The sequence below is a fragment of the Borostomias antarcticus genome (assembly GCF_949987555.1).
Source record: "Borostomias antarcticus genome assembly, chromosome: 4".
NCBI lineage: Eukaryota > Metazoa > Chordata > Actinopteri > Stomiiformes > Stomiidae > Borostomias > Borostomias antarcticus.
The window spans coordinates 30,308,069-30,334,686 of record NC_140237.1 but is presented as its reverse complement, the minus strand read 5'-3'; the positions used below and the strand labels follow the sequence as shown (position 1 = coordinate 30,334,686).

At 47.4% G+C, this 26,618-nt stretch overlaps 1 protein-coding gene across 1 annotated transcript in view; it reads right to left on the bottom strand.

Moving 5' to 3' along the window:
* Positions 1 to 23,302, bottom strand: part of LOC311308473 (transmembrane protein 266-like) — a gene marked incomplete at both ends in the record, with an annotated part of 45,645 nt that extends 22,343 nt beyond the window's left edge. The window contains 2 exons of the mRNA XM_084437432.1: positions 6,917 to 7,108; positions 23,223 to 23,302. Of these exons, the coding sequence (XP_084293558.1) occupies positions 6,917 to 7,108; positions 23,223 to 23,302 (272 nt within the window). The remainder of the gene's footprint in view (positions 1 to 6,916; positions 7,109 to 23,222) is intronic.
* Positions 23,303 to 26,618: the final 3,316 nt, after the last annotated feature.

The following is a 26,618-nucleotide window of genomic DNA, read 5'->3' as shown; positions in this document are numbered from 1 at the left end:
ATGGATTTCTCGGCCTTCTTGTATTGGTTAGTTAACTCAGCAGAGGAGAGGGAGGAGGAGAGAGAGAGAAAGATGGAGGGAGAGATGAAAGGAGGATGGGAGGGAGAGGGTCCGTAGGCTCCCCGGTTCACATTTAAGATTCAGCATATGAAGCTCAACGGCATTTTGAATGTAAATGATTTAATGAATGAGAGTTAATAAGAGTTGAGGGAGGAAGGGATTACTGAATAATGATTTGAGGTATGTACAGTGGTGCACGAATGGCGTACATGATGAAACCCACAATGTACTGTAGTTAGATTATTAGGTTATTATTATGATCTATATTACAGTAGGTTATCCAAAACATTCTGTTTGCTGAGCACTAACACTAAAATAAATATAGCTTAAATCACATCACCATATTATACTGTCATAATACTGTATAGGAAATGTGATATTAGTGTCACTGTACCATTTACAGTTATACTACAGTACATGGCGTACTTGGTATCGAGTTCCAAGCTGAATGTGAAGCCGCTCGCCTCTATCAGACTCCGCTAAGTCCTGATCCCTCTCAATCTCTAGTACACAGCGACGCAGTTCCCTAATGGAGAAAATAAGTTGAACATTCAGGTTGTTCATGGGGAAATTGGCCGTTAACACCGGGTGAACGGAGGTAGCTCTGCTTACATTTGCAGAGAAGCTGACAAGCTGGTCTCCGCTAATAGGTTTTTCCCAGGACACTTGATCTCTTTCCCTAATAGCCAGAGAAGTAATCTCACACTTTGCATGTCTGTGAATATTAAGCGTCTCTGCATCCTCGCAAGGTGATCCCATCTGTGTCTACATGAGGGCTGAGTGGAGGCGCCAGAGAAGGGTGTGGAAAGTATATCCAACTTCCCCTTATCTGAGAATCTCGCCCTTTTGCCTTGTTAGTTTATATCTTGGGAGATGTAGTTCAGCATCTGTCTACTATTGCACCGTTTAAACCACCAGGAGACTCATGAGCGCTTAACTCCAGTAAACTTAACTGAACTCTGGACATTGTGTGATGTAATTTGTTCTGGGAAGGGGGGGTTCTAATCTTTTTTAACTGCGCTATTGGACATCCCATTATGGCGTAGTGAGGGCCAAATCACAGGTGTACAGCAATTTGAACTGAAAACACGTCAGTTAAATGCTCATTTTATGGATCTGGAGGTGACCACTTAGCTAGCTAATTTCACTCGACTGAGTGCCTATTTTGTCTGGGGTTGTCTGAGGCCTAAATGGCTAACAAGTCTCCATTAAATGAGAAAGAGAGAGAGAGAGAGAGAGAGAGAGAGAGAGAGAGAGAGCAATGTTACTCAACAAGAACTAGTCTGCCAGAGCTCTTTCCTGTAGCTATTCCTTTGGCAGACAGATAAAGGTGTCCAGGTGATAACGGAGTTCTTTGATTCCCAGGTCGCTCCTAGACTACCTAATTTGCTCTCTAATTAAATCAGGCCAAATTGGCTAGACCCATCAAGCCTCCAGAGAATGCATAATTACACACAGAACTGCATTAACATTCACTCCTCCCCTGCTGTCGCCCACTCAGACTGAACTTAAGAGGGAAATTATGACATCACTGATGGACCTGAAGTGACCATACTCATGTTCACTCAACATAAGAGTTACGGGAGGAGGAACACGCACCTGTAGCCCACAAAATTCTGAATTCTGAATTCAGAGTTCTGCTGCCAATTAAAGCTTAGACATAATGGCTCAGGGAGTTCAGTTGCAGGTTCTCCTAACCTTGCTACCTTAGTTACAAAAGTCCAAAACCATATGTTCAGTTGGAAAACATCGCAGTGTGTAACGCATCTGCCTAGCCCACTCATGTTGTTAAAAAGTGAAAATGGGCCAATGGAACATTTGGACCCTTGGCCTGTGCCTGGCAGGTGGTTTTCTTCCTCCTCATCATCTTCCTCTTCCTCCCACCGGGACACAATGGGCCATCTGGCCGCGGTGGCGAGAGGTCCCGCCCGGAGCTGCTGTGCGCACTCGGAGCAGAGGGACGAGCGGCATATGCTTCTGCCTCTGCTTCTGGCAGCCGCGCGCTGATCGGGGTAGCTGTCAGGTGACATCATTCCGCTGAGGCAGCGCGCTTCTCCAAGGGGGGGGGCACTGCTGAGGACCCAAACACACGCCTCCGCACCCGTTCAGGTTCAAGATTCAAGGTCTGGCAGCCCGGGACCCTGGTGCCGCTGACCCTGTCAGCAAGGCATCTGTGTTTCACATGTTTCACGCTTTCGGGTTTATGACGTAACGTCTACCGCTGAAGTAACGGCCTCGGAGTACGAGGGTGGACGAGGTCCTGTTCTCCGCATACCGCATCCAGCCTGTTCTCCTTTCCCACAAGCATCCCACGCGCGGAAAAGCTCCGGATAGAAAAACACCCAACAGCTTGATGACCAGAGCAGTGGGCGGCAATGAAAGCGCTGAAACAAACCCACGCCACCTTGGTCCTCCCAGCTTTTCCTGGACAGGAAGATGGATGGCCTGAACTCTATTAATAACTGCACTCCACTTGCCCGGGCGCCAAAACTGCTAACACTGCAAATGCCCCCTGATGCTAGCTAGAACAACCACCTCCCACAATGTCGCCCACTCCTGCTGATAGACATGCTACAGTACATTAGGCAGCAACACAGTAAAAAGTGTGCTTAAACTCTCCAGCACACACCTACCCCCCCTCACTCAGATAAACGTGGAGTTGGGGGAAACCAAAGGTTCCTAGTGTCTCTGCTGCCTTTCGTCTGTGGGGGCGTATTGAGGATGTAGGGGACAAAGTAGCCATCTGCTTAGTGATTTCAGGTGTACCAACATTCACAGAAGCATATCCTCTTCAAATAGCCTATGTGCAGATTTCAATGCATGGTGCATCATCTGAACACTTAAAATTTATACTTTCATAATCTGTCAAAAATACTGAAAAATGTCCTTGGCAGACATCAGGACCAAACCTCTGGTGGCAGTCACATTTTATTGACATTTAATTCAGTGATATTCATCATTGCGAGGCAATGATGTTCTGCAGAAAGAGAGAGAGAGGGAGGAAGAGAGAGAGAGGGAGGAAGAGAGAGAGAGAGGGAGAAAGAGGGAAAGAGATAGAGGGGGGAGTGAGGAAGAGAGTTGGGGAGAGAGAGAATGAGCACTGCTTGTTCTAATGAGAGGTGACAGCCAGGCATAAACTTGAATATGAAGTGAACCACGATTACAGGCGATTAGATAACAATCACTACGCAGTGCAGCGGGAGAGCTTTTGTTCCTGGCCTCTCTCTCAGTGTGTGTGTGTGTGTGTGTGTGTGTGTGCACGTGTGCATGCGTGTGTGTGTGAAAGAGTGCTTATCCTGCCTCCGAATCCCCATGTGAAGTGGGGGCAGCGTATACGGCAGATAACAGAGAGGTCAACTCCACCTTCACAACGCTGCGGGCTACAGTATGATATGCAAACATGGCCGAGGGTGGGTGCTCCATCTTATGGGCAGGTTGACATGAGAGCTCTTCTCTTGATTAATCCTCTCGCTGATTCCCACTACTGTACTACATGTCTCTGAAACAAACACAGGGCTCTTAGGCATGGCGGCCATGATAAAATACTCTCTCTGTTCATATGTGCAGCCCTTGTTCTCACTCCCGTTCGCTTGGAGGAGGAGTCGACAGTAGGATAAGATGAGGGCTGAACATCACGCATTCTGCAGTGTGCATCATGCAGTGTGCAGGAAAGTATTAAAGAACTTTCTTTATCAAACCAGTGCAGCGGACGCACAATGAAACACACGTGAAAGGACATACAGTACAGAGAGGTCCTGGTACAGTTTTCTGTACAAGAGAAGGTGGAAGCCGATACAATATTTATCCCCTTTGAATATAGCCTTTTCATATAATTTTGTCCGTCAAATTTTACCTCAGAGACGGATAAACAGAAAGGATATCACGCAAAGACCAGGGAAACGCAAACCAGGGGCTGACACTCACTGCAGCTCATTAAATGAGCTGTCCCTACAGTATGTTGATGAAATACCTGCACTGTGTGGTGACACAATACACAAACACACACACACACACACACACAGACAGACAGACTCTCCAAACACCCTACGGTACGACTTCCCTCCCATCCTATGTATAATACCCCCCTCCCTCACCCCCATAACATTCATACTCACCCTCCCTCATGCTCAGGGAGAGCCAATGAGCCACCTAACGCAGCCTGGGAAAGCAATCCACTTTCCTAGGGGAAGAGCCAGTGGAGCATAGGACACATTCCTCTCAGATACATTATCATTTTGATGGGCTTGGATCGCCATTGGCTGCACGAATCTCTATTCCTCCCAACTTCACTTCATCATTCAGCACAGCAATAAAAACAGGCCCATTCCCCCCCCCCTCCCCCGCCTCCCGAAGGGTGAGCTCGCTTCTAACGTCGCCGAGTGGCCCTATAGGGCGCGATACTGCTCTCCAGCAGGGCTCTCATTTAAATGCACCTAAACTACCTGAGACCGAGCCGAGCGCGGCGCGTGGTTTGTTTGCACATCGCGTTGAGTGACACTCGAGAGCAGGCGTGACCGCTGACGGACGATGTGGGCGTCGGGGGAAATCACACTCGCACCCTGCGGGGTTGAACATGATGACGCTGCGTCGAGGGAACGGTGTGTGTGTGTGTGTGTGTGTGTGTGTGTGTGTGTGTGTGTGTGTGTGTGTGTGTGTGTGTGTGTGTGTGTGTTGCTGAGTGTCATCGGGAAGAGACCTGCCGCTGTTCTCCCGGGGGAGGCAGATCGATCCAGTCATGAGGAGACAGCAGCACATGCGTAAGCATTCCCACGGCCCAGGGCTGCTGAGTGTCGAGACCTGGGAGATGCTGGATGACTGACTGACTGACTGACTGACTGATACAGCCGGTCTCTGGCTGAGGGTTGAAGGGTTCTGTGTGTGTGCGTGTGTGTGTGTGTGTGTGTGTGTGTGTGTGTGTGTGTGTGTGTGTGTGTGTGTGTCGTGGGCATGCGTGTGCGTGGGTTAAAGTGTCTCTGGTGAAGGACGAGGAGGTATTGTAAAAGGTAATTTCACCAGTGGTGGGTGGGTTTTTAGATCTGAGGAGGTACGGTAAGGAGGAGCCAGGACAAGGAACTGCCCTAGACTCTTGAGACACAGCCTTTATTTCTCCCAGAATCCCCCCTGCGGAGCCATCGAGGACGCTCCGCTCTCATGACCCCACTAATGTTAAGGACAGACGCTGATAATGATGATTCATGTGAAGGATTAGTGTACCACTTAAGGTACACCAGGGTTGAAACAAGATACGCACTGTCTGGAGTTCATGCCTCAAGGAATTTCATTAGACCTTTTAAACTGAGAATAACAACTGTCACCGACAGGAGTTTTATTAAGGACCTATTTTATAGTAATGACTTGAATATGAAATAGTGACCCCCTTCTGCAGTAAGTCCTACTAGAGTAAAAACCTAACACCCAGGTGGAATCCCCATCAAAGAGGTGACTGTTTCTATATAATACATAGATGCTGAAGGCATGCATTATTCATACGTCCGTGTCCCAAGAGTTTTGCCAAGCAGCATTTCAAAACAATAAAACAATAAAACAACAAATGAGTGTGTGTCATTCTGACACAAGGTTATAGCATGAATTACAATAACAACAGCACACAGGAACCATTATGTGTTGTGAGGCATGGAGTCACTGTACGTATGTGTGACATTGACGTAGAACGGTGCAAATGAGGGTTGTGGTGAGCGAGCAGCTCTGGCTGTGACAACAGTAATGTGTTGGTGTCAGCATTGCCCACTGTTGTCAGTGCGTCTGTAGGATCCATCTGCCCGGGACAAGGCTGGCGAGCCACAAAGCCAGCGGAGCGAGACGGTGCCTCGGTGTCAAATGGAGCGCTTGGATGAGGAGGCGTGCTGGATTCCGTGTTAAAGCTTATGGTGTTTATGTGCGTCCCGTGGATAACTCACAGTCAGGCTCTGGTCTGAGTCACTATTCCTGGACAGGATGGAGGTACGTGGGCCAGATTTGAACCCTGAACATGCAAATCTGCTAATGTTGTGACAAATCAAAAGGACAGCAGGAAAATGAGCTCATACCCATGTGCCGAGCCAGCATTTTACACTCCAGCGATGGAAAACATGACCGTCCTATTAGAGTAAGATCCACCTAGGTCCTGGAGGGCTTGGAGAGCTGCTAGGTTTTGAATGATTTGCTTTGGTCTGCATTCAAAGTGCAGCACCTGTGACATCAAGAGAAACGTTTGGATTTGGATTTTCTGTTTTTTAATTCACTTGTCTCCACAGATGGCTGAGACCGGGACCCCCGGGGAACCATACACTTCCAGAAATGACTTCACACCTCGGAAGTGACAATATCCCAATTAGCCCTGTTGCAACAGCCCACTTCGGGCTGAGAATGTGAGACGAGGTGACGTAATTGAATATAATGTCAAGTATAATAATGATGTGGTACAGTACATCAGGTTCTCAAGTTGAGTGTGAAGGCTGGAATATTCTCTGCGAGACTGAGCTGAGGCTCACGTGTCAATTATGGTAAGTAGCCGACACAGAGAGAGAGGAGGGTTATTCAGCCTCACATGATGAATGGATCCTGCCTCACTTACTACAGACACTGTACAGCCTAGACTTGGAATAGGATACTAAAGTGCTATATGGCTTATCAGCTACTGTAAGAAAATGTATTTAATTAACTGCAAAGTAACATGGCTTCCTCTTAGTCTACACATAGAGTACAGTAATGTTGTGAAGTGCAGCTGGATGGCGTGAGGGATGAATGGGGAGCTGTCATGTCAAGTGTGGCGACTTGATTTCGTTAGCCGACCGGAACGCCTCCGTCTCCGGTCACGCTCGTACCGTGCATTCGTGAAGTCTGGGCGCGGTCTTACCCCTCCCTGTTCTCGTCCTCGTCCAGGTTGGAGAGGAGCTGCGAGCCGGCCAGCGAGAAGTCCAGGGCGGCCAGGGGCAGGTCACGGTAGCCGAAGCTGACCAGCTGTACGGGCGCCATGCACGGGTTCTCCTCCTCCACAGGCTGGGAAATGATCTCCAGGTCCGATAGCAGGCCGGGCAGCTCTGCTTCCCTGTACACACACACACAGTTTACATGCTTTTATTTGGATCCACAAAAGAACAACCTTTTTTTCTGATCCAAACATTTAGAAAAAGGTTATACAATATGGTGGCTAAACCAGACACTGGATGCACATCTGCTTAACACACAGAGGAGTAGAAGAGGTCATAATAATGATACTCTTAACAGGTGTAAGCAATAGTATATGCAAATAGTCAACGCTCAAGGATAAATCAAACATCTCCTTCTCCAGATAGAGAGGCTGCTAATAGTTGCTGAGACTGAGCAGTACTTTGCCAGTCTTTCTGCAGCAGTCTTTTGTCGTCCTCCTAGTTGCAGTCTACGGAGCACAAGTCTGTGAACACGCCCCAGATTCCCAAACACAAGGACAATCAGTTGGCAGTTGTATCCTAGGGCCTTAATACATTCTATCGAGGGCTGGTATTTCATGAGTTTGAATATGAAGCAAGTGTCCACATACAGGTCAAAAGAACATCCTATTTCAAAGATGATAACTGATTTTCTTGATTCATTAATGGAAACGACATCTGGAGTATTTGGGATATCACACAATATATTATTTTCAGTATTATTGTGATCAAAGCGGTTGAGTTTTACAGTGCTGTGCTTATACATTTTTGTTGTTTTCTCCTGTAGGGGAGAACCGGGTCAAAAGTCGCGCGGGACCAAAGTCGCGTTGCCATTTTCTCCAGAATGACTGGACCTGCAATCACGTGGTTAAACATGCCTGCGCATATTACCGTGTACGAGCTCCCTTCAAATTTTGGGCGCGACCGCAGCATATTTGACGGAGAGAACGACGGAAAACCACTTTTGCCCCATATAAGTAAAATAATGGTCTCATAAGCATTTTTCGATTGTAAAATTGTGTTCACTTGTATTAGTTTGCAAACATATGCACTTTTCTTAGCACATCTGCTGGCTACATGATAGCATAGGTTTCAAGTTTTGTGCGATCAAGTCGTGCCTGCAAGCCAGGGAGAAATGACAGGAGACCGTGGCGGGGCAGAAGTCGCATCCCGTAGAGGGACAGAAGTCGCGTTGTGATGGCTTAGAACCAGAGGGGTGCGCGAGTGACATTTGGGCAGAATGAACAGGTCAAATGAAAGCTCTCTTAATGATCTTTCTAATGCTATTGACCAACTTTGTATGCAGATTATCACTTACCTATAGCCTAAATATTGTGGAGAAGCAGACGAGACTTGATGTGATAAATTGACATTTCACTTCGAGCGAACGCACTGGCAACTGACTGGTAAGGGTCTCCGCGCGCACCTGGATAAGTGAGGTCAACTAGGGGTGGTCTTTCCTGAAAGGATGATAGCTGCTAGGCTGTTACATTCCTGGAAGAAAGACAGCTCATAGGCTGTTATATTCAAGTGGAAACGAGACAAGGAAATGACTAGTGCAGACTAACCATTCGTCTAATAAATTAATTTCCTGCCGATAGGCTATCCTATCGCCAAACATTGCTGTTAACCCCGCATTATTTCTATGGATTTTGAACCTATAACATTGATTACTTTGATACAAACATGATATTATGTCTAATAATACATTCGTTGAAAGTAAAGAGAATTACATGCCCAAAAAACAGAGATAGGACACATTTTGCAGCCGTGCGACGTTTGCCCCTCTCCTATGAGACTTCTGTCCCGCTCGGCAGGGACAAATGTCGCATTGCACTCGGTCCGTTCTCGCCCTATTTATTTTAAGCTCTTATATCCTAGCACGAAAATTACAGTTGATAATAGTGAAGGACATGTGCAAGTTGTGTGTCATAACATGTGGAATCTCTATCTCTATTAATTTCGGAGTAAATGGAATCAAACCAAAAAGTGCGACTTTTGACCCGGTTCTCCCCTACTTCTCTGATGCCCTTTGAGACCAGGTCCACAAGCCGGTCAAGCCTGCTTACTGTATGTCCAGTCCTTTATAATAGCTACAGCCATTTAGGATGTGTGCCATTGTCTCTTTTAGGTGAGTATGGATTTTTGCATTACGGTACGGTACGGTACGGTATCTAGTTACACGGTAACGGTATCTAGTTACACGGTACGGTTTACGGTATTTCACCTCCCCAACACACATAAAAAAATGAGTATTTTACTTTGAAGGAACTACAGTGCAACACATGCTGGAAAATACACACTATTGTAATTAAGCTCAGTTTATTAATAGCAAGCTTATATTAAATTACAAAATTAACTGTTGCAAGCAACTTGAAGTTCAGTTTCTTGAAGTTTCAGCAGCGCATTATTGTATAATACCGTAAACGTAATACCGTAAACACAGGGAATGTCACGGTTCTATTACCGTGGACATTTTATACCGCGGTTCACGGTTTTACGGTATACCGTCTCATCCCTAGTCTCTTTATTTCCTGGAGTTGGGTGTAAGATACAGTGTGGCTCAGGTAGTGATGGATACCAGATTGCCAGGTGATTTGCAAAAGCTAAACAAGCATGTTTTCCTCGCAAGCTTAGGCTGCTCCAATGCCGAGCGCCCTGTAACCGCCTCATTCTTAATATTGAGGCTCTCGCTGTTTTGGTTGACAGCTTGTGTTGCGCACCATCTTCCTGCTCATGCTGTATGACGCACGCGCTCAGATGAGCGGCTCTGTAATGATGCTGTTGTTGAGCGTCACAGTGGTGCCGTCGCGCGCCGTCCATTTCGGTTGAATTCCAGAGCGGTGGCACAGGTCGTTTAGGTCCATCCAGTCTGAACGCACAAGGAATCCTATGGTATTGATAGGCAGTTTTCCTTTATTTTAAATCCGAGAAATTGCAGCACATTCTCCTTGGCAGGTGGTATTTTGCGTCGCCGCAAATGCAGAAGGAGAGACTCACGGGCTGTTTCTCTGACCGTTGCGTCATCGCTGTTGAGTATGTTGAGGAGGTGATGGGTTCTGGTGGCGGTGTGAACCCACTCAATGTTCGGCACGCCCAGACCTCCATCCCCGCGGGGTTCAAAGACATATTACCGAACGGGCCTACCGGGCTCAGGCCCGGGGGCCCAAGACCTCTGGGGACCCTTTGCATTTCTTGTTGCAGGAACACCGATATAAATTTAGGGTGAGATTCCTTACACAAACATAAAAAAAAACATGAATATTTTGAACAGTTAACGTCTTTTAAAAAAAGAGAGAAGCTTGTGTGGGCTATATATTTTCTATAGCCTACTCTTTAATCTAATGGGTGGGAATGTAGGCTACCTTTCCATAGATAAATGAGTAGGCTATAAAACTAGTCTATAGAGGGCACTATTAAAGTTTGTGAACTCAAGACAGATCACACAGGTGCAGGTCACAAGGTCAATAGGCTCTGTGCACCAGCTTCACTGCTTCCTGAAAGTCACTTGGCTTCTTTATTTCCTGTCCAATATGATTGGATTAAGTGATTAATCAGGTGTGCGAGGGAGCTGGAGGGGGGTGGGGGGAGCTGGTAGGGAGGCGGAGCCTGTAGGGGGGTGGGGGGAGCTGGTAGGGAGGCGGAGGCTGTAGGGGGGTGGGGGGAGCTGGTAGGGAGGTGGAGGCTGTAGGGGGGTGGGGGGGAGCTGGTAGGGAGGGGGAGGCTGTAGGGGGGTGGGGGGAGTTGGTAGAGAGAGCGAGGCTGTAGGGGGGTGGGGGGAACTGGTAGGGAGGGGGAGGCTGTAGGGGGGTGGAGTCTGTAGGGGGGTGGGGGGAGCTGGTAGGGAGGCGGAGGCTGTAGGGGGGTGGGGGCTGTAGGGGGGTGGAGGCTGTAGGGGGGTGGGGGCTGTAGGGGGGTGGAGGCTGTAGGGGGGTGGGGGGAGCTGGTAGAGAGGGGGAGGCTGTAGGGGGGTGGGGGGAGCTGGTAGGGAGGGGGAGGCTGTAGGGGGGTGGGGGGAGCTGGTAGAGAGGAGGAGGCTGTAGGGGGGTCGGGAGCTGGTAGGGAGGGGGAGCTGGTAGAGAGGGGGAGGCTGTAGGGGGGTGGGGGGAGCTGGTAGAGAGGAGGAGGCTGTAGGGGGGGGCGGGAGCTGGAAGGGAGGGGGAGCTGGTAGAGAGGAGGAGGCTGTAGGGGGGGGCGGGAGCTGGTAGGGAGGGGGAGCTGGTAGAGAGGGGGAGGCTGGAGGGGGGTGGGGGGAGCTGGTAGGGAGGCGGAGGCTGTAGGGGGGTGGGGGCTGTAGGGGGGTGGAGGCTGTAGGGGGGTGGGGGGAGCTGGTAGGGAGGGGGAGGCTGTAGGGGGGGGCGGGAGCTGGTAGGGAGGGGGAGGTTGTAGTGGGGTGGAGGCTGTAGGGAGGTGGAGGCTGTAGGGGGGGCGGGAGCTGGTAGGGAGGCGGAGGCTGTAGGGGGGGGCGGGAGCTGGTAGGGAGGGGGAGGTTGTAGTGGGGTGGAGGCTGTAGGGGGGTGGAGGCTGTAGGGGGGTGGGGGGAGCTGGTAGGGAGGGGGAGGCTGTAGGGGGGTGGAGGCTGTAGGGGGGTGGGGGGAGTAGGCAGGGGGGCCCCTCTACACGTCAAGGCCCAGGGGCCCATTTTTTCCTGATCCGTCTCTGGCGTTGGGGTTGAGTGACCCAGCCATTTCCTTACCAAGCTCTTAACTCTTTGTTATTCAACTCTGCCATGTTTGCAAAAAAGATGTTGAATTTTTGTTAGTGCCAGTTCTATGATTGCCTGTTATTTCAGCTCTCGGGCCTGCTCTTCCCAGACGCCTGCGACATTGAATTCATGGCCTATGTGTGTGTTTCGTGTCTTGAATAGATGCGGATGGGTTTCTTCATTATAGTGAAGAAAGGGGACCTGTTGGATTTGGCTTTGTGCCACCGATCTCCTCCACTGCGTCTTTAGAAAGCAGCGCATTTAGAGTGTTTACCTCCAACCTTGACCGTTGCATAAACTCCTCGGTGCGGGAGAGCATTGCATGGATTACGCCCTCGTCCCGTAATGAGATTTCAACATCATCGGCGTGTCCCCGCACTGGGTTTGGGGATCTCACGCCTTCTGGTGCACACTGGCGCATCCATTTCAGCCAGATGGCCAATATGAAGTTTACCCCACTCCAGGGACATCCTGTTTTTATACTGATATCTAGTTGGATTGGATCCGTTAGAGTATTACCACAGATTACTTGGATGTAAGATTTTTCATAAACATCCGTCACAATGTCTAAATAGACCTGTGGTTACTGTATTTCCTTCATTGCGTAGAGCATGATGTTGTGCGCCGTGTTGCATCACGGAAATCCAGGAAAACAGCATACAACTTAGCAGAGCCATGTTTAAAGTCACCAATTGCCACCTTCAGACAGAATACATGCTCATTCATGCCCCGGTGGCTAATGTAGGCTTTTTGATCAGATGAAAGAATCCCAGTATCAGTGAGCCAAGGTAGAATGCGGGCTAGCACACATTTCATGAAAACTGTAGACCTATATATGTCTCTCCATGTGGAGGGGTCGTCCGGGATATTGCCTTTTTTTAGAGATTCTGTAGAGGATTTCCACAAATCCGGCACTTTACCATTTAACAGGCAAGTGTTAAAAATTTGCTCCAGGATTTGGATTGACACTTGCTTGGTAGCTTTTATGGTCTCATAGGTGACTCCGTCAGGAGCACTGGCTTTATTATTTGGCAGAAGGGTAATCACTTCACCCACCTCGCTATCTGTAAAGAGAGGTCTCGGGATATTCGGGTGGGTCAAAGGTGAGTGACTGTTGCCGAGGCGCGTCATCTAATGGTATGATTTAATTCTTTGCATTTGGCAGAATAGTAATTCTGCACGTTCCACATTATTGACAGCGGGTGGGATCTGGATATGTGCTGTTGTTTATTGCATTATACACACACACACACACACACAAACACACACACACAGACGTTAGCATTCAAAGCATTGCTTGGATATGTTAAGTTAAGCGCTGTGTTGAGTCGTAAAACTATGAGACAAACAAAGGGTCTGAGGGAAATAAATAGGCCACAAATGTGCTTCAGAGTGTGGATAGACAAGCCAACTAGCATCTCTATGGTCTGATTAAACACAGAGGATTCTGAACCTTTTCTGCACGGCAGCAGCAGAGTAGAATGACAATATGACAGCAGGATGAGCATAGCCAGGTATTTCACACGGACTGTGGTCTGATGAATATTTATGTTTGTGCTGGAACAAAAGTTGAAATGATACACAATGAACACTGGCTATTATTATTATTATTATTATTATTATTATTATTATTATTATTATTATTATTATTATTATTATTATTATTATTATTATTATTATTATTATTATTATTATTATTGGGGGCCAAGCAGCGAAGCTGCGAAGGCCTCCATAGTTCTTGTACCTTTTCTTATTTTTGGGGGCCAAGCAGCGAAGCTGCATAGGCCACCATTGTTCTTGTACCTTTCTTATTATTTATTTATTTATTCTTCTGCCATGGGAGTCTATGCCATGGGAGTCAAACTCTACTCAAACTTGATTGGCCTGCTACAGCCAAACAGGATATGGTATCATATCTCGGCAAATTGTTATTGTATCAAAGCCACATTTGGCACACTCATCAGAGACAGTCCCATGACCCCTGTCATCAAGTGTCATCGCGACAGCTCGAACCCTCTAGCGCCACCACCGTGTAAAAGGTGGAAGTGCATTTAGGCACACAACTTTTGACCCGTGTGACCAATTTTCAAAAATGAGGTACCTTTGTAATCCCTGGCTCATGCCGAGTTCATCACACCCTATGATGTCATTTTCCGGCAATTGGATTTCCCGCCATTTTGTATTTTGTGTAAAACACTTAAAATGTATCTCCTCCTAGGAATTTTGACCAATCTACATGACTCTGGCTATGCACATTACCAATGTCTACAAAAGTCTTACAGGGATTTTGGATTTTCAAAAGTGTCCGCCCGTTACAGCTAATTGAATTCTGTGTTTAAGAAGTGTGGTCAACATTTTGATGTATCAAAACCACATTTGGCATACTCATCGGAGACAGTCCTGTGACCTCTGTCACCAAGTCTATGTTGACACCTCAAACTCTCTAGCACCACCAACCTGTCAAAGTTGGAAGTGCGTTTATTCTGAACCGTATGCCTGATTCAAAACTGCAGTAGGGATTCGAATGCTATGGCATGTTTCACTTGGTGTTGTTGTTCTTTGATGCGCTGGTCGCGCTTCCTGCTTGGCCCCCACATTGCTGCTTGCAGCTATATTTATTATTGTTATTATTATTATTATTATTATTATTAGGCTATTATTAGCGTTACATAAAATGCTTCAGTCCTATTGGTGAGTTTCAAAAAAGCCTTGTATAATGGTCATTTCTCCTCCATTGACCTACATACAATGGATGATTTAAAGCTTTTGAAAAAACAACAACATAAAAACACCTCTATGCAAGGATAGCAACAGAAACAAACCTACTCAAGTGCTCAGCTACATCTCAACTGAGGCTGTAGGAATGGAGGCTGCCAGGAATGATCGAATGATGGAGACGTTAAAGGAGTAGTAAAGGGAAAAATCATGTTTAGCCCTGTTTTAAGGTTACTTATAATCATATACAATGGTTCATATCAAAAAGTTGACAAAACTAGCATTTTTGAAGAAGTCTGATAATTGCTCTACCACCGTTTTGGTCATACAATGTGAGTGGGCACCGTGAAAAATCGTTCAAAAAACATGTTAAACTCTCAATTTCAAAGACAAGAAACGCACCAAGGTGTTAATTGGCGTTCTGACATATAATTCGCCATAAAGTAAGATTCTAGTTCATCTGGAAAGGCTTTTTTAAATATTTAGCATACAGTAGAACTATTTAGTTGCAGCACATACGTGTGTAAACTTCAGCAAACTAGGTAGCCTAGCAACATAAACAATAACAATAGACACCGTAAGTGGTTCCCCTTCCTGAATCCCCTCTGCGGATTGATCTACACATCTACAACGGTCACGTCAATACAAGTCAATGGATTTCATAAAATGATCAATAAAACCCTACAGGATTCATACTTTGCGACAAATTTTATGTCAGAACACCAACGGACACCAATTACCCCCTCGGTGAGCTTCTTGTCTTTGAAATCGAGAGTTTAACATGTTTTTTTTAATGATTTTTCAAGATGCCCATCCACATCCATTGTATGACCAAAACGGAGGTAGAGCAATTATCAACTTTCTCAAAAGTGCTAGTTTTGTCAACGTTTTGATCTGAACCATTGTATATGATCATAAGTAACCCTAAACATGATTTTTCCCTTTACTACTCCTTTAATAAATGTGTTTCAGACCTGTCAATGGCTGCTCACGGCGAGTGCATGACAACAGTCTCCGTCGTGGGTATTTTCACAACATTCTTGCCGCGCGATCCATGGACAAACCTGGAGCGAGCTGATCAGCTGGCGATGTGTCCCAGACCCCTGCACTGAGGGGGTCCTACAATGGGCCTGTATCATAGACGCCCAGTGTGGATGGACAGAGGCCCTGTGTTGCGATCAAGCTGGGCTATCATCGTTTCCATAGTAGCGGAAACAAGCAGGGCCCTATGCTGTGTGTGTGTGCAGCTGTACTGTCGACTGGGTGCCCTGTGCCGCGTATTTTTAGACCGGAGCAGATGCTGGCGTATCATGTCTGCTGTGACGTCGCTCGCCAGCCTCTGTCAGCTGAGCGGATCCCAACTCCCCCACAGACATAAAGGAAGGGACAGAAGAGGAGGGCAAGGGAGCTACGGGAGAGAGGAGGGAAGAGGCGGAGGAGACGCAGGAGGGGGAGGGGGAAGAGGAGGAGGAGGAGGACGGGAAGACGGAGGAGAAGAGGGCAAAAGGTTGCAACGCGAAGGACCCTCCTACCAGCTAACCCTCCCAGTCAGTTATTGGCCTCTCTCTGCGTGTCGGAGATTTGTTCTCCGCTCTGTTCTGCTGCGCTGTGCCTTTAGGTGGTGTAATGAGACTTCACAGGGCTGTGGGGCCCTGGATTAGCAGGTCAGGGAGCGCTCCAGTTCCTACAGTACACCTCTCTCTCTCTCTCTCTCTCTCTCTCTCTCTCTCTCTCTCTCTCCCTCAGCCCCAGCTCTTGTTTCTGAGGGAGAGACGGAGGGACAGGAGAGGAGTTCATTCAGAGATGGCTGGAGTAGTGGTGTGAGGGTAATACTATATGGATGTTCCCCACAGTCATCTTTAGCAGTGTTGTCTTCCTTCCCATCTGCTTATTTATCCCCCTCCTCCTCCTCCTCCTCCTCTTCCTCCTCCTCCTCCTTCTCCTCCTCCTCATCTTATCACAAAATACTATTACAAATGGCTACTGTGGATGCCCTTCTTCTTCTTCGTCGTTTGGGTCATTTGTTGCTTTCCTCTCCCCCCAGGCTCGGGGCTGAGGGGCTATCCTTTTACCACCCTGAGCCTAGGTTAGGGGGTCACCCGGGCTATATATCCGGGCACACCTCCAGGAGCCACGTCACCGTTTCATCATCCACAACCGTCAGGCCACGCATTCCGTTGGATGCCCGATATATCGGACAGTCCAGGATGACGCACGGGATGCCAAGCCCCATCTGTGGATTGATGAGCAGAAGCATCCGACGCTGACGCCTCACCCCAGTTCATCCCAGTAGGGGAACGACCGGTGGCCGGGATGAAATCACGGAGTCTGGAGGTGTTTGCCTCCCACTCCGCACGCCAGGTGTGGTCCACCCATCCTGCCTCGCTGATGTTAAGATCTCTGCACTGCTGCAGGAGATCCCGTGCGGCAGGCACAAAAGGGTGTCTTGACTTGACTGTTGTGGAGCAGGTGGTTAGGCTCCACGGCCCGGCAGGCGAGACGTGCTGTGGTTCCTGTGCGGCGGAAGCCAGCGGGCTGGATGTCTGCAAGGATGGGAAGAAGGTGCGCAAGGCTTCGTTGATATGCGGATCGATGGGGCGGGTATGAGCGCTGCGACACCACACCAGTGCGCAATATTCACTGGTGGAGTAGACCAGGGCTAGGGCTGCCGTACGCAGTGTTTTTGCACCGGTGCCCCAGCTTGATCGGACCAGTCGCCTCATCAACGCCACACAAGCTGTTAACTTCTTGCGCAGTGACTCGAGGTGTCGGGGGAACGTGAGCGACCTGTCCAGTGTCACGCCGAGATCGGTTGGTTCGGCGCAGCATGGCAGGAGTGTTCCATTGATGTGCACTCGGAGCTCACGTTTGGCTTCCTTGTTGTTAAGGTGGAAGGCCGCCGACACCGTCTTTGCCTCGCTGAACTTCAATCTCCATTTCCAGACGTATGCCGCTAGTGTCTGCATGTCCTGGCTCAAGGTTTCTTCCACGGCCTGCCACTCTACAGCGGAGTACACCAGCGCAAGATCGTCTGGGTAGGCATACTTCCTGGAGACTGTGTTCGGCAGGTCGTAGGTGTAGATGTTATAGAGGAGGGGGGCCAGGACAGATCCCTGGGGGACGCCGTTCTTAAGGCATCGCAATCTGCTTTGCTGTCCGCTACTGGTGGTGAGGGTAAAGCTGTGGTTTCGGAGACACTCCATGATCATGCTGACCATGTGCCTGTCCGGCAGCAGGCGGAGCAGCTTGCAGGTGAGGCCGCGGTGCCATACGGTGTCGTAGGCAGCCGTCAGGTCTATAAAGACGGCTCCGGCCTTCTTTTTGGACGAAAAGCTGTCCTCGATGTCTTGAGTCATCAAAGTGACTTGATCTACGGTCGATCTCCCACGTCAGAACCCGGTCTGTTCCTGTGGGATCAGTGGGTCGATGATTGGTTCGACGCGGGCGTAGATGAGACGCTCGAGGATCTTGAAGGGGATACATAATAGAGAGATGGGGCGGTAACTCTTGGGGTCCCCTTCAGGCTTGTTCGGCTTGGGGATCGTGACAACTACGGATCTTGAGTTGGCACAAGCAGGAAGAAAGGAACGCTCTTAGCCAGGACTTCAAGGCAGGTGTGGCATGGAATATAAGCTCTGGGCAGATAGAATCAGGCCCCAGAGCTTTCTCTGGGTTTACATGCAGGGCAGCAGCGAACTCCTCCGGATGGATGCCCTAAAACCATCAAAGGGAACCATCTTGACCTTTTATATAAAATATTCAGAGATACGGTCAGCGGCAAAGGTCCTCTGATTGGATCAGGAGTGACCTGTGCTGTTTGAGGGCAGCTCCGCCACCAGACAGAGTCAGTGATGATGGGGGGAGTCATGGGAACCCAGCAGCCTGTGAGGTACCCAGAGCTGATCTGATCTCTGCTGTGAGTGACTCACTGCAACCTTCACACAAGGACACCGGGGAGCAGACCACACCAGGAGCACTGGGCCCACACACACACAAACACACACACACACACACACACACACAGAAATGTTGTACTGTACGTGTGAACACACACACACACACACACAGATGTTGCGTATGTGAACACATATACGCATGCACACACACAAACACACACACACACACACACACACACACTGAACAAACTCCCTCAAAAAAAAAAAATGCATGCATCATGTACCCCAAGCAGGTACTCACACGTTCAGACAAGAAAGAGCTGAGGCGGTTCAAAAGGATTATAAGGAAACATGGGTCCTAGGTAAGCCCACCATAGAGAGTGTCTGACTGAGGGTAAAAGGCACATGCAATCTGTGAAGAAAGCCTAATCTCCCTTCTGAGCTTGCAAACACAATCCCAGACTGACCCTGATTCTGAAATGTTAATGTGTGTGTGTGTGTGTGTGTGTGTGTGTGTGTGTGTGTGTGTGTGTGTGTGTGTGTGTGTGTGTGTGTGTGTGTGTGTGTGTGTGTGTGTGTCTTTATTTTAGCTATGACGAATCCTTATGTAAAATAAGCTTAAAATAAGCAACATTGTCTTTCTCTCCCCCCCCCTTTTTTTACACACAAATCTCTGGGAGGAAACGTCAGGTACGAATGATCATGTACCTCAGACTGTGATGGAAATACAGCACGTCTCAGAGAGACACCACAGTACTGTAACTAGCAGATGCCACTGTTACTGAAGATAGATCGTGTGGCCCTGAGGATCTCCCACTGTTTGGGTTCATGAGACAATGATGCATCTCCACGTCCAGTGGGGAAAACATACAAGGGCAGCAGTGTGGAAACTTGAAGAGAGAATTGATCTGAATCTATAAGTCCCCAGAGCGGATGCCTGAATGTGTTTAGAAGCCACAGAGGCCAAGCTTCCTCTTCAGCATCTGCCTCCTATATGCCAGTCCAGACTTGGCCTCTGTCCCAACTGATCATCACATTCCACCTAATCAGCTATGGCAGAACACAGGCTGTCAAGTGTCCCCAAATCACATTCCTGCACAGCGGATGGGGTTCGATTCTGTGCCTGGCTGATACTACAGTACATGGACACTAGACCAGGACCCATAACGCTCACTCTATAGTGAAATGAGAAGCCCAGAAGTCAGCAATGTTATTCAGGGGGAAACACAGCGAGTCTCCAGGGGGACCTATGCACACAGTCTGCCCTCTCAGACAAATGATAGAATTAGTAGTGTTCTGGACTAGGTACTGTAATAAAGGTCACTGCGTGGCACAATTGTCTTAGGGCAGTCCACTGTGTACACAGAAGGTCACGCAACTATGAACTACTGAACAGAACAGCACCCTGAACAGGACAATAGCAACTCCTCTGCTTTTGACATTTAAAACTGCACATTTATAATATAATCTACCCTTTGGAAATGTGAAAATAAACCCTTATATTTTCTTGCAACCGTTGTAAAAATGATCTATGTTTGAACTTCCTAATGTACTTCCCAACTGGAATGATTTATCGCTTCTATGGAATCAATGAAAAATGAACTACTAAGTAGAAAAATAGAAAGAAAAAAACCATCTCCGATTCCAGAAAAGTACTTAAACTACTTTACCAGAGTGCTCTAAATGTAAAACATAATGATGTGAAGTGACTGGAGTAGTAAATGATGACCTAACAAGACTGTAATTTCTAATTTCGAACTTACTCTCTAAGTTCAACTGAACCATTGAGGTCCATTCCGAAACAGAACTTTCAAATGGATGATACAATAGGCCAGGTGTCCCTTGTAAAAGACATCATTGATCTCAGTGGACCTAACCTTATAAAATAAAGGTTAAATAAAATAAAATAATAAAATAAAATGAAAAGTTGCAGACTGTCCCGTTTACAACCTCTCTTCTGAAGGACTGCATTGTTTCGAAACAAGAATTTTGAAAAGCAAAGAAAATGGATTTCTGTCGTGGGCACATTGTGTCCTGAAATGCCCACCATACTGCGGCTATATTATCAACACACACCTTCAAGGAGGCCTGGGTGTAGAAGTGCCTGGAGAGCTGAACACATCTGCCCTGGCCAAGAAAGACCCTCACAGAGCAGCTGTCCACTGCCCTCACCAGCTGTTGTGGAGAACATTTGAGGAGCCAGCCATCACTGTGAGTCAGTGTTAGAGGCACACAGTTGCAGCCACACACAGTATTCTCCATTCCACAGCAATTCTGGACACAGGCTACACCTCACTTCACACCACACTCTGTCAAACACACTATATAGACATATATTAGCAAGAACATCTAGCTATGTAATTCTGCCTTCTGGTGTGACTTGGGAAGGGACTGATTCACAACTTCAAAGAAATTGCGCACGAATGGTCAGTCAAGAACTGCAATACCAGCACCATCTGTAAAACGGCAAACGCTTCAAAACTCAGACTGCCCTCTACACCCTGATGCCTGTCAGAGAGAATCCCAACCCCCCCCCCCCCCCCCCCCCCCCCTCGACAGATTGCATATTAAGAAAAAGCAACCGCAGCATCTCCTTGTAATGCTTCTCTAACTAACCAATTAGACTGATATTGGCTGAGTAACGGAGTGTCTATGTCCTGTCAGGTACCGTGCGCCTGTCAACTCCTGCATGCTGAACAAAAGAGGCAAAGCCCCCAGCTCCGACCTCCCAACCCCCCTGTTGGCCCTGAATAAACAACAGGGTAAACAGCTACGTGGGGAGAAAGACGAACGGTTCTGTCTTGCGACGAGAACCCTCCGGAATCTTAACACACAGATACGCCGTCGCCGTTATATACACTTAAAGTTATAGACATAGCACAGCCTTTCAGAGATAGAAATGTCAGTGCACTCTTGCGCAGAAACAAAAGGCTAGATATAAGAAAATTGCGTGCGAGGAGGTGGTGAAAGTGCAGAATTCCTAATGAGGACTTCCACAGCGCTGCCCTTGTGTTCTCTGTGTGTAAGGTGTTCAGATAGTGGCTCTGTCTCAGGCGCGCACGCCGCACATTTAGTATTCAGCGGAGAGGTGTCCAGGGGTCAGTTACGCCTGGCTGGCCAGCGGGGACTTCTAGCGGCAAACAGGACAGGTGGTGATATTGAGGAAGAGAGAGAGAGAGAGAGAGAGAGAGAGAGGGAGAGAGGGAAAGATGGAGAGAGGAGAGAGGAAGGGAGAGAGAGAGGGAGAGTGAGAGGGGTGTCGGGGTATGAGGGAGAGAGAGAGAGAGAGAGAGAGAGAGAGCGAGAGAGAGGGAGGGTGTTGGGGTATGACGGAGAGAGTGAGAGGGAGAGAGAGAGACAGGGGTGTCGGCGTATGAGGGAGAGAGAGAGATGTCGGGGTATGAGGGAGAGAGGGAAGGAGAGAGAGAGGGGTTTCGGGGTATGAGGGAGAGAGAGAGAGGGAAAGATGGATAGCGTAGAGAGGGAAAGAGAGAGAGACAAGGTTGTCGGGGTATGAGAGAGAGAGGGGTTTCGGGGTATGAGGGAGAGAGAGAAAGAGAGAGATGAAAAGATGGATAGCGTAGAGAGGGAGAGAGAGAGAGACAGGGGTGTTGGGGTATGAGGGAGAGAGAGAGAGATTTGGGGTATGAGAGAGAGAGGGAAGGAGAGAGAGGGGGGTTTTGGGGTATGAGGGAGAGAGAGAGAGAGAAGGAGAGAGAGGGGTTTCGGGGTATGAGGGAGAGAGAGAGAGAGAGAGAGAGGGAAAGATGGATAGCATAGAGAGGGAGAGAGAGAGAGACAGACAGACAGGGGTGTCGGGGTATGAGGAGAGAGAGAGAGGGGTTTTCGGGGTATGAGGGAGAGAGAGAGAGAAGGAGAGAGAGAGGGGTTTCGGAGTATGAGGAGAGAGAGAGAGGGGGGGTTTCGGGGCATGAGGGAGAGAGAGAGAGAGAGAGAGGGGGGGGAAGATGAATAGCGTAGAGAGGGAGAGAGAGACAGGGGTGTCAGGGTATGAGGGAGAGAGAGATGTCGGGGTATGAGGGAGAGAGGGAAGGAGAGAGAGGGGTTTCGGGGTATGAGGGAGAGAGAGAGAGAGAGAGAGAGAAGGAGAGAGAGAGGGGTTTCGGGGTATGAGGGAGAGAGAGAGAGAGGGAAAGATGGATAGTGTAGAGAGGAAGAGAGAGAGAAGGAGAAAGAGAGGGGTTTCGGGGTATGAGGGAGAGAGAGAGAGAGAGAGAGAGAGAGAGAAAGATGGATAGCATAGAGAGAGAGAGAGAGAGAGAGAGGGATGGTGGGTGTACAGTACTTACTCAGGGTTCGCCATATTCGTGGGTGATGATGAGAGAGGAGAGGTGGTCTTCACTGCTTCCCCTGCTCCTCCTGTTCAAGCTCCTGACTTCACCACGCCAGACAGGCTGCTCTCATGTTGAACCTGAGGACTACATATCAATAATCAACTTAAACACGTTAGCAAAATGGCAGTTTGTCCTTCTGCACTCCAATAGTTCCCCTGTTTCTGTGTTCCTATGAACTCATGGTTTAAAAACGACATGTAGACTGGGACTACTGGGAAAAAAATCTTTGTCTGATAGTGTGTCAACCAGAGTAACCCAACAGGATGGATATAGTGGACTATGACCATGAAAATCCTAGACTAATCTCAGGACTTAACTCAGTTGCAGCCTATCTGAAAAGACTAGAAGAGAGAGGTAAACCGAGGACTGTCCTCATTCTACACGAGGGAGCCCCGACAAAAGTATAATCAGTTATTAAATTGGACCAAATTACCTACCTGTCTTGATTTACATTGTTGACAGTGTAATCCTGCCTCCCGGTGCTCCGTGAGGATGATAATGTCTCCCTTGGTGATGATCAGCGCGGCAGCAGGCTCGCAATGTGAAGGCTGCTACCCTTAGCACTTTCTCTTTGAACAGGCACCCCTGCTGCTGCTGCTGCTGCTGCTGCTGCTGCTTAAAATCCAGTGCAAAATGAGAGTACTGGAGACCAAATGCGAGCATCGTCATTCAGCATGATCGTATGAAAGTATCTCTGACTGACTAAATAACCAGCTAACTGCATCCTCCCATCCACACTCTGCTCCAGATTCGCTACTGAGGATTTCCCCCGCGAGCGCATCGGGGACTCCTGCAGCAAGACCTCAGAAAGGAGCTGTCCAGTGTCCAGGTGCTGAAAATGGGATCAACCCCGAGCCGTCGCTGTGGTACCCTGTTAGTAGCAGCTGGGGACGGGAATTACAAACGCCATCAAAATATTGTCTTTCTGACGTCGAAGAGTAGCATAACACTTGCATTGCTTCGGTCACGACATTTGTCAAATCTGAGATGGGTTCTGGTCGAGAGGAACCCAAAGGAAAACTGCATTTCTCCACACTTGTTCTGTCTTATCTTCAAGGTTGCCTCTCTCCCTCTTCATATTACGTTTTTTTACGTTTCCTAAAATAAATATACTAGGCTATGTGAATATAAATTCCCTTCATATCAATTGGCTTAACCGTTTGTCATTCAACAAGATTAGCCAGTCGATGGTTAAAGCGTACATCAATGAAATCCAGTGTATTCTTAACCTTTATTCAAGCCTTGTCGTGTGCTGCTGGTTATAGGAAAGGTTTTCCGTGTGCGGAAATAAAGAAAATAGGTGATCTAAACTCTTGTGTTATTAAAGCAAATGTATTGGACAAGGCACAGGACATAAAGCATCTCAAATAATGGTTGTAATTTATTCAAGTGAAAATGAAATAATCAGAACTTGACATAGGCCTATAGAAAAGTGCAGATTAACTTTAACATGTTGCTCATTCATCAAGGCCAGAGCAAATGATTTACATAGGCTAGTAGTTGAACAAAAATAGCCAAGTATTAGTGCAATTATTGAATTAGTGCAATGACAGAGTTGCAAGATGCAACTCTTGTTGCGCCCTCCCTATGATGCCCGTAGTGGTTGTTCTGCGCGTTGCTGTGCATGCCGTCGGGGCTCGTGGCCGCTCGTACCCGTACCCGTGCCCATACAACTCATTACAAATTCCTCATAAAGTCTATTGCAAAGTGTAACTTAAGTTAACGGCTTTCCCAGGCCGGGATTCGAACCCACATTCGACAAGCTTTCTCGCTTGTGAGGCAGACACGCTGACAGTTGCGCCAATAGGGACGTCCATCTTGGAGAGGACTGTCAGCGCTCATTTGAGGAGGATTTTCACCAGCTACTCTCAAATTTCACTCAGCTACATACAGTATGCATTATTACATTTTTCTTAAATGCACTAAAATACTAAATATACATACTCATACATACTGGAAACCACACTAATAAACTATGGTGTGGGGTGCAAGTATGAAAAATGCAACACAAATATTTCCCCTCAAATATTAGTTAAGAAAGTGTGGAGGTACAAAAGGGAGTAAAATGTTATTCCGTTCTCCAAGATTGTGCGCACAGTAAGCACGCAGTAGAGTAAGCAGAAGCAGAAAGAGCTGTCCCATATGCAGGATCTGCTTTACAAGGTTTTGGTGAGTGTTAAACGAGTGTAGCTATAGCTAATATTAGCTACCTTGCGAGTTGGGCTCCGCCCCTACTGTTTCCTCTCCTTCTAAGAAGTAAAGTCAGACTAAAGGTGCAAGTAGGACTGCAGTCTCTTTATTTGAAAAGACTTGAAGACATTAAAAAGACCTCCAGCAGTGGATTCAAACAGCCCTTATGCTGGGTCTTATATTGTGTGAATGGAAGGCCCCGGATGCTCCCTCTGTGAACACTTGGTTTAGTCAGCTAGGTCATTTGGCAGCTCTGGAAAAGTTGACCTTCAGACTTATGAATAAGGTAGAGTTGTACCTGCTGAAATGGAACAAATGGGAAACCCATATTAAAGGACCCTGATAGAAGTTTGAATTGGCATACTGTATCATTAATCCCTCTATACCCCAATATATTGTGTACCATTGAAAAACACTTTGTTTTTGTGTTTGTTGTTATTTAATTTTTGTCTCACTGTTCATTATGTATTATGTTGTGCTTTGTGTATTGTCTTCTTAAAATAATAAAAACTATAAATCTCAAACAAAAAAAAAGACCTCCAGCTTTCACAAAAAAGTTCCACAACAAACTCAATTCTCGTGCATCATTAGACCCAATATAGGATATACTTTGCTGTCGCCTGCTGGGGAGGCAGCATCAAGTCGTGGGAGTCAAACAAGCTGAACAGGCTGGTGAGGAGGGCTGGACAGCCTGGAGACTGTGGCAGAGAGGAGGATGAGGGACAAACTGAAGTCTATCCTAAACAACCCCTCCCATCCTCTCCACAAGCTGTGGTAGATGGGGAGCACCTTCAGCCACAGGCTCATCCCACCCAGGTGCAATACGGAGCGCTTCAGACATGCCTTTGTGCCAGCAGCCATCAGACTGTATAACAGTGCTTGAGCGTTCTGTTCCATATGTATGTATGTATGTGTGTGTGTGTGTGTGTGTGTGTGTGTGTGTGTGTGTTTATTTGTATAGCACATTTCATACACAGAGGCAACACAAAGCGCTTTACAGAGAGCAATGGGAGGGTGGGCATAGGTGTATGCCCACCTCCTTGTTCTCTGTAAAGCGCATTGTGTTGACTCTCGGTATGAAATGCACTATACAAATAAAGCTTTGATTGATTGATTGATTGATTGATTGATTGATTGAAGGAGTATACATACATGCATGTATATACATACATTTATTATTATTATTAATATAATAATTGGGGATTATTATTATAATAATTGGGGATATAATTATTAATATAATAATTGTTTCCCCACCTCTGCCTTGAGCCTGTTCTGCTAAGTACTTACTGTGCTTTGTTATATGATTCCCTCAAATATCATATTAGAGACTACAGGGATAGCTAACACATAATGTCCTACCAAGGCAACTTCTCTCTAACTATTTGTGCACTCTCATGTTAGTCATGTTTTCTCTTATGAAGTATCTAGCCCATGTTTACTGCTCTATATATGTTCTTAGCCAATAGACAAACCTTTTCCATGAGCTTGCTCGATCGACTCGTTGAGAGGTCAGGGAATAATTTTTACAGCTCACTTTTCTGGCCCCCGGGTGAAACAGTTTTTTTGCTTCCCTCTAGAATATGTAGGGGTGGGACCTACTCTCTACATATTCCAGAGGGAATCAAAAAAACAGTAATCACCCGGGGGCCACTCCTTGACTTGTATAACTGTATAGTTATATATTATATATTATATATATATTATATATATATTTATACAGACTGTGTGGATGCAGATACATATATATCTTGTACATATATAGTGTACTCCTAGACTTATATAGTTA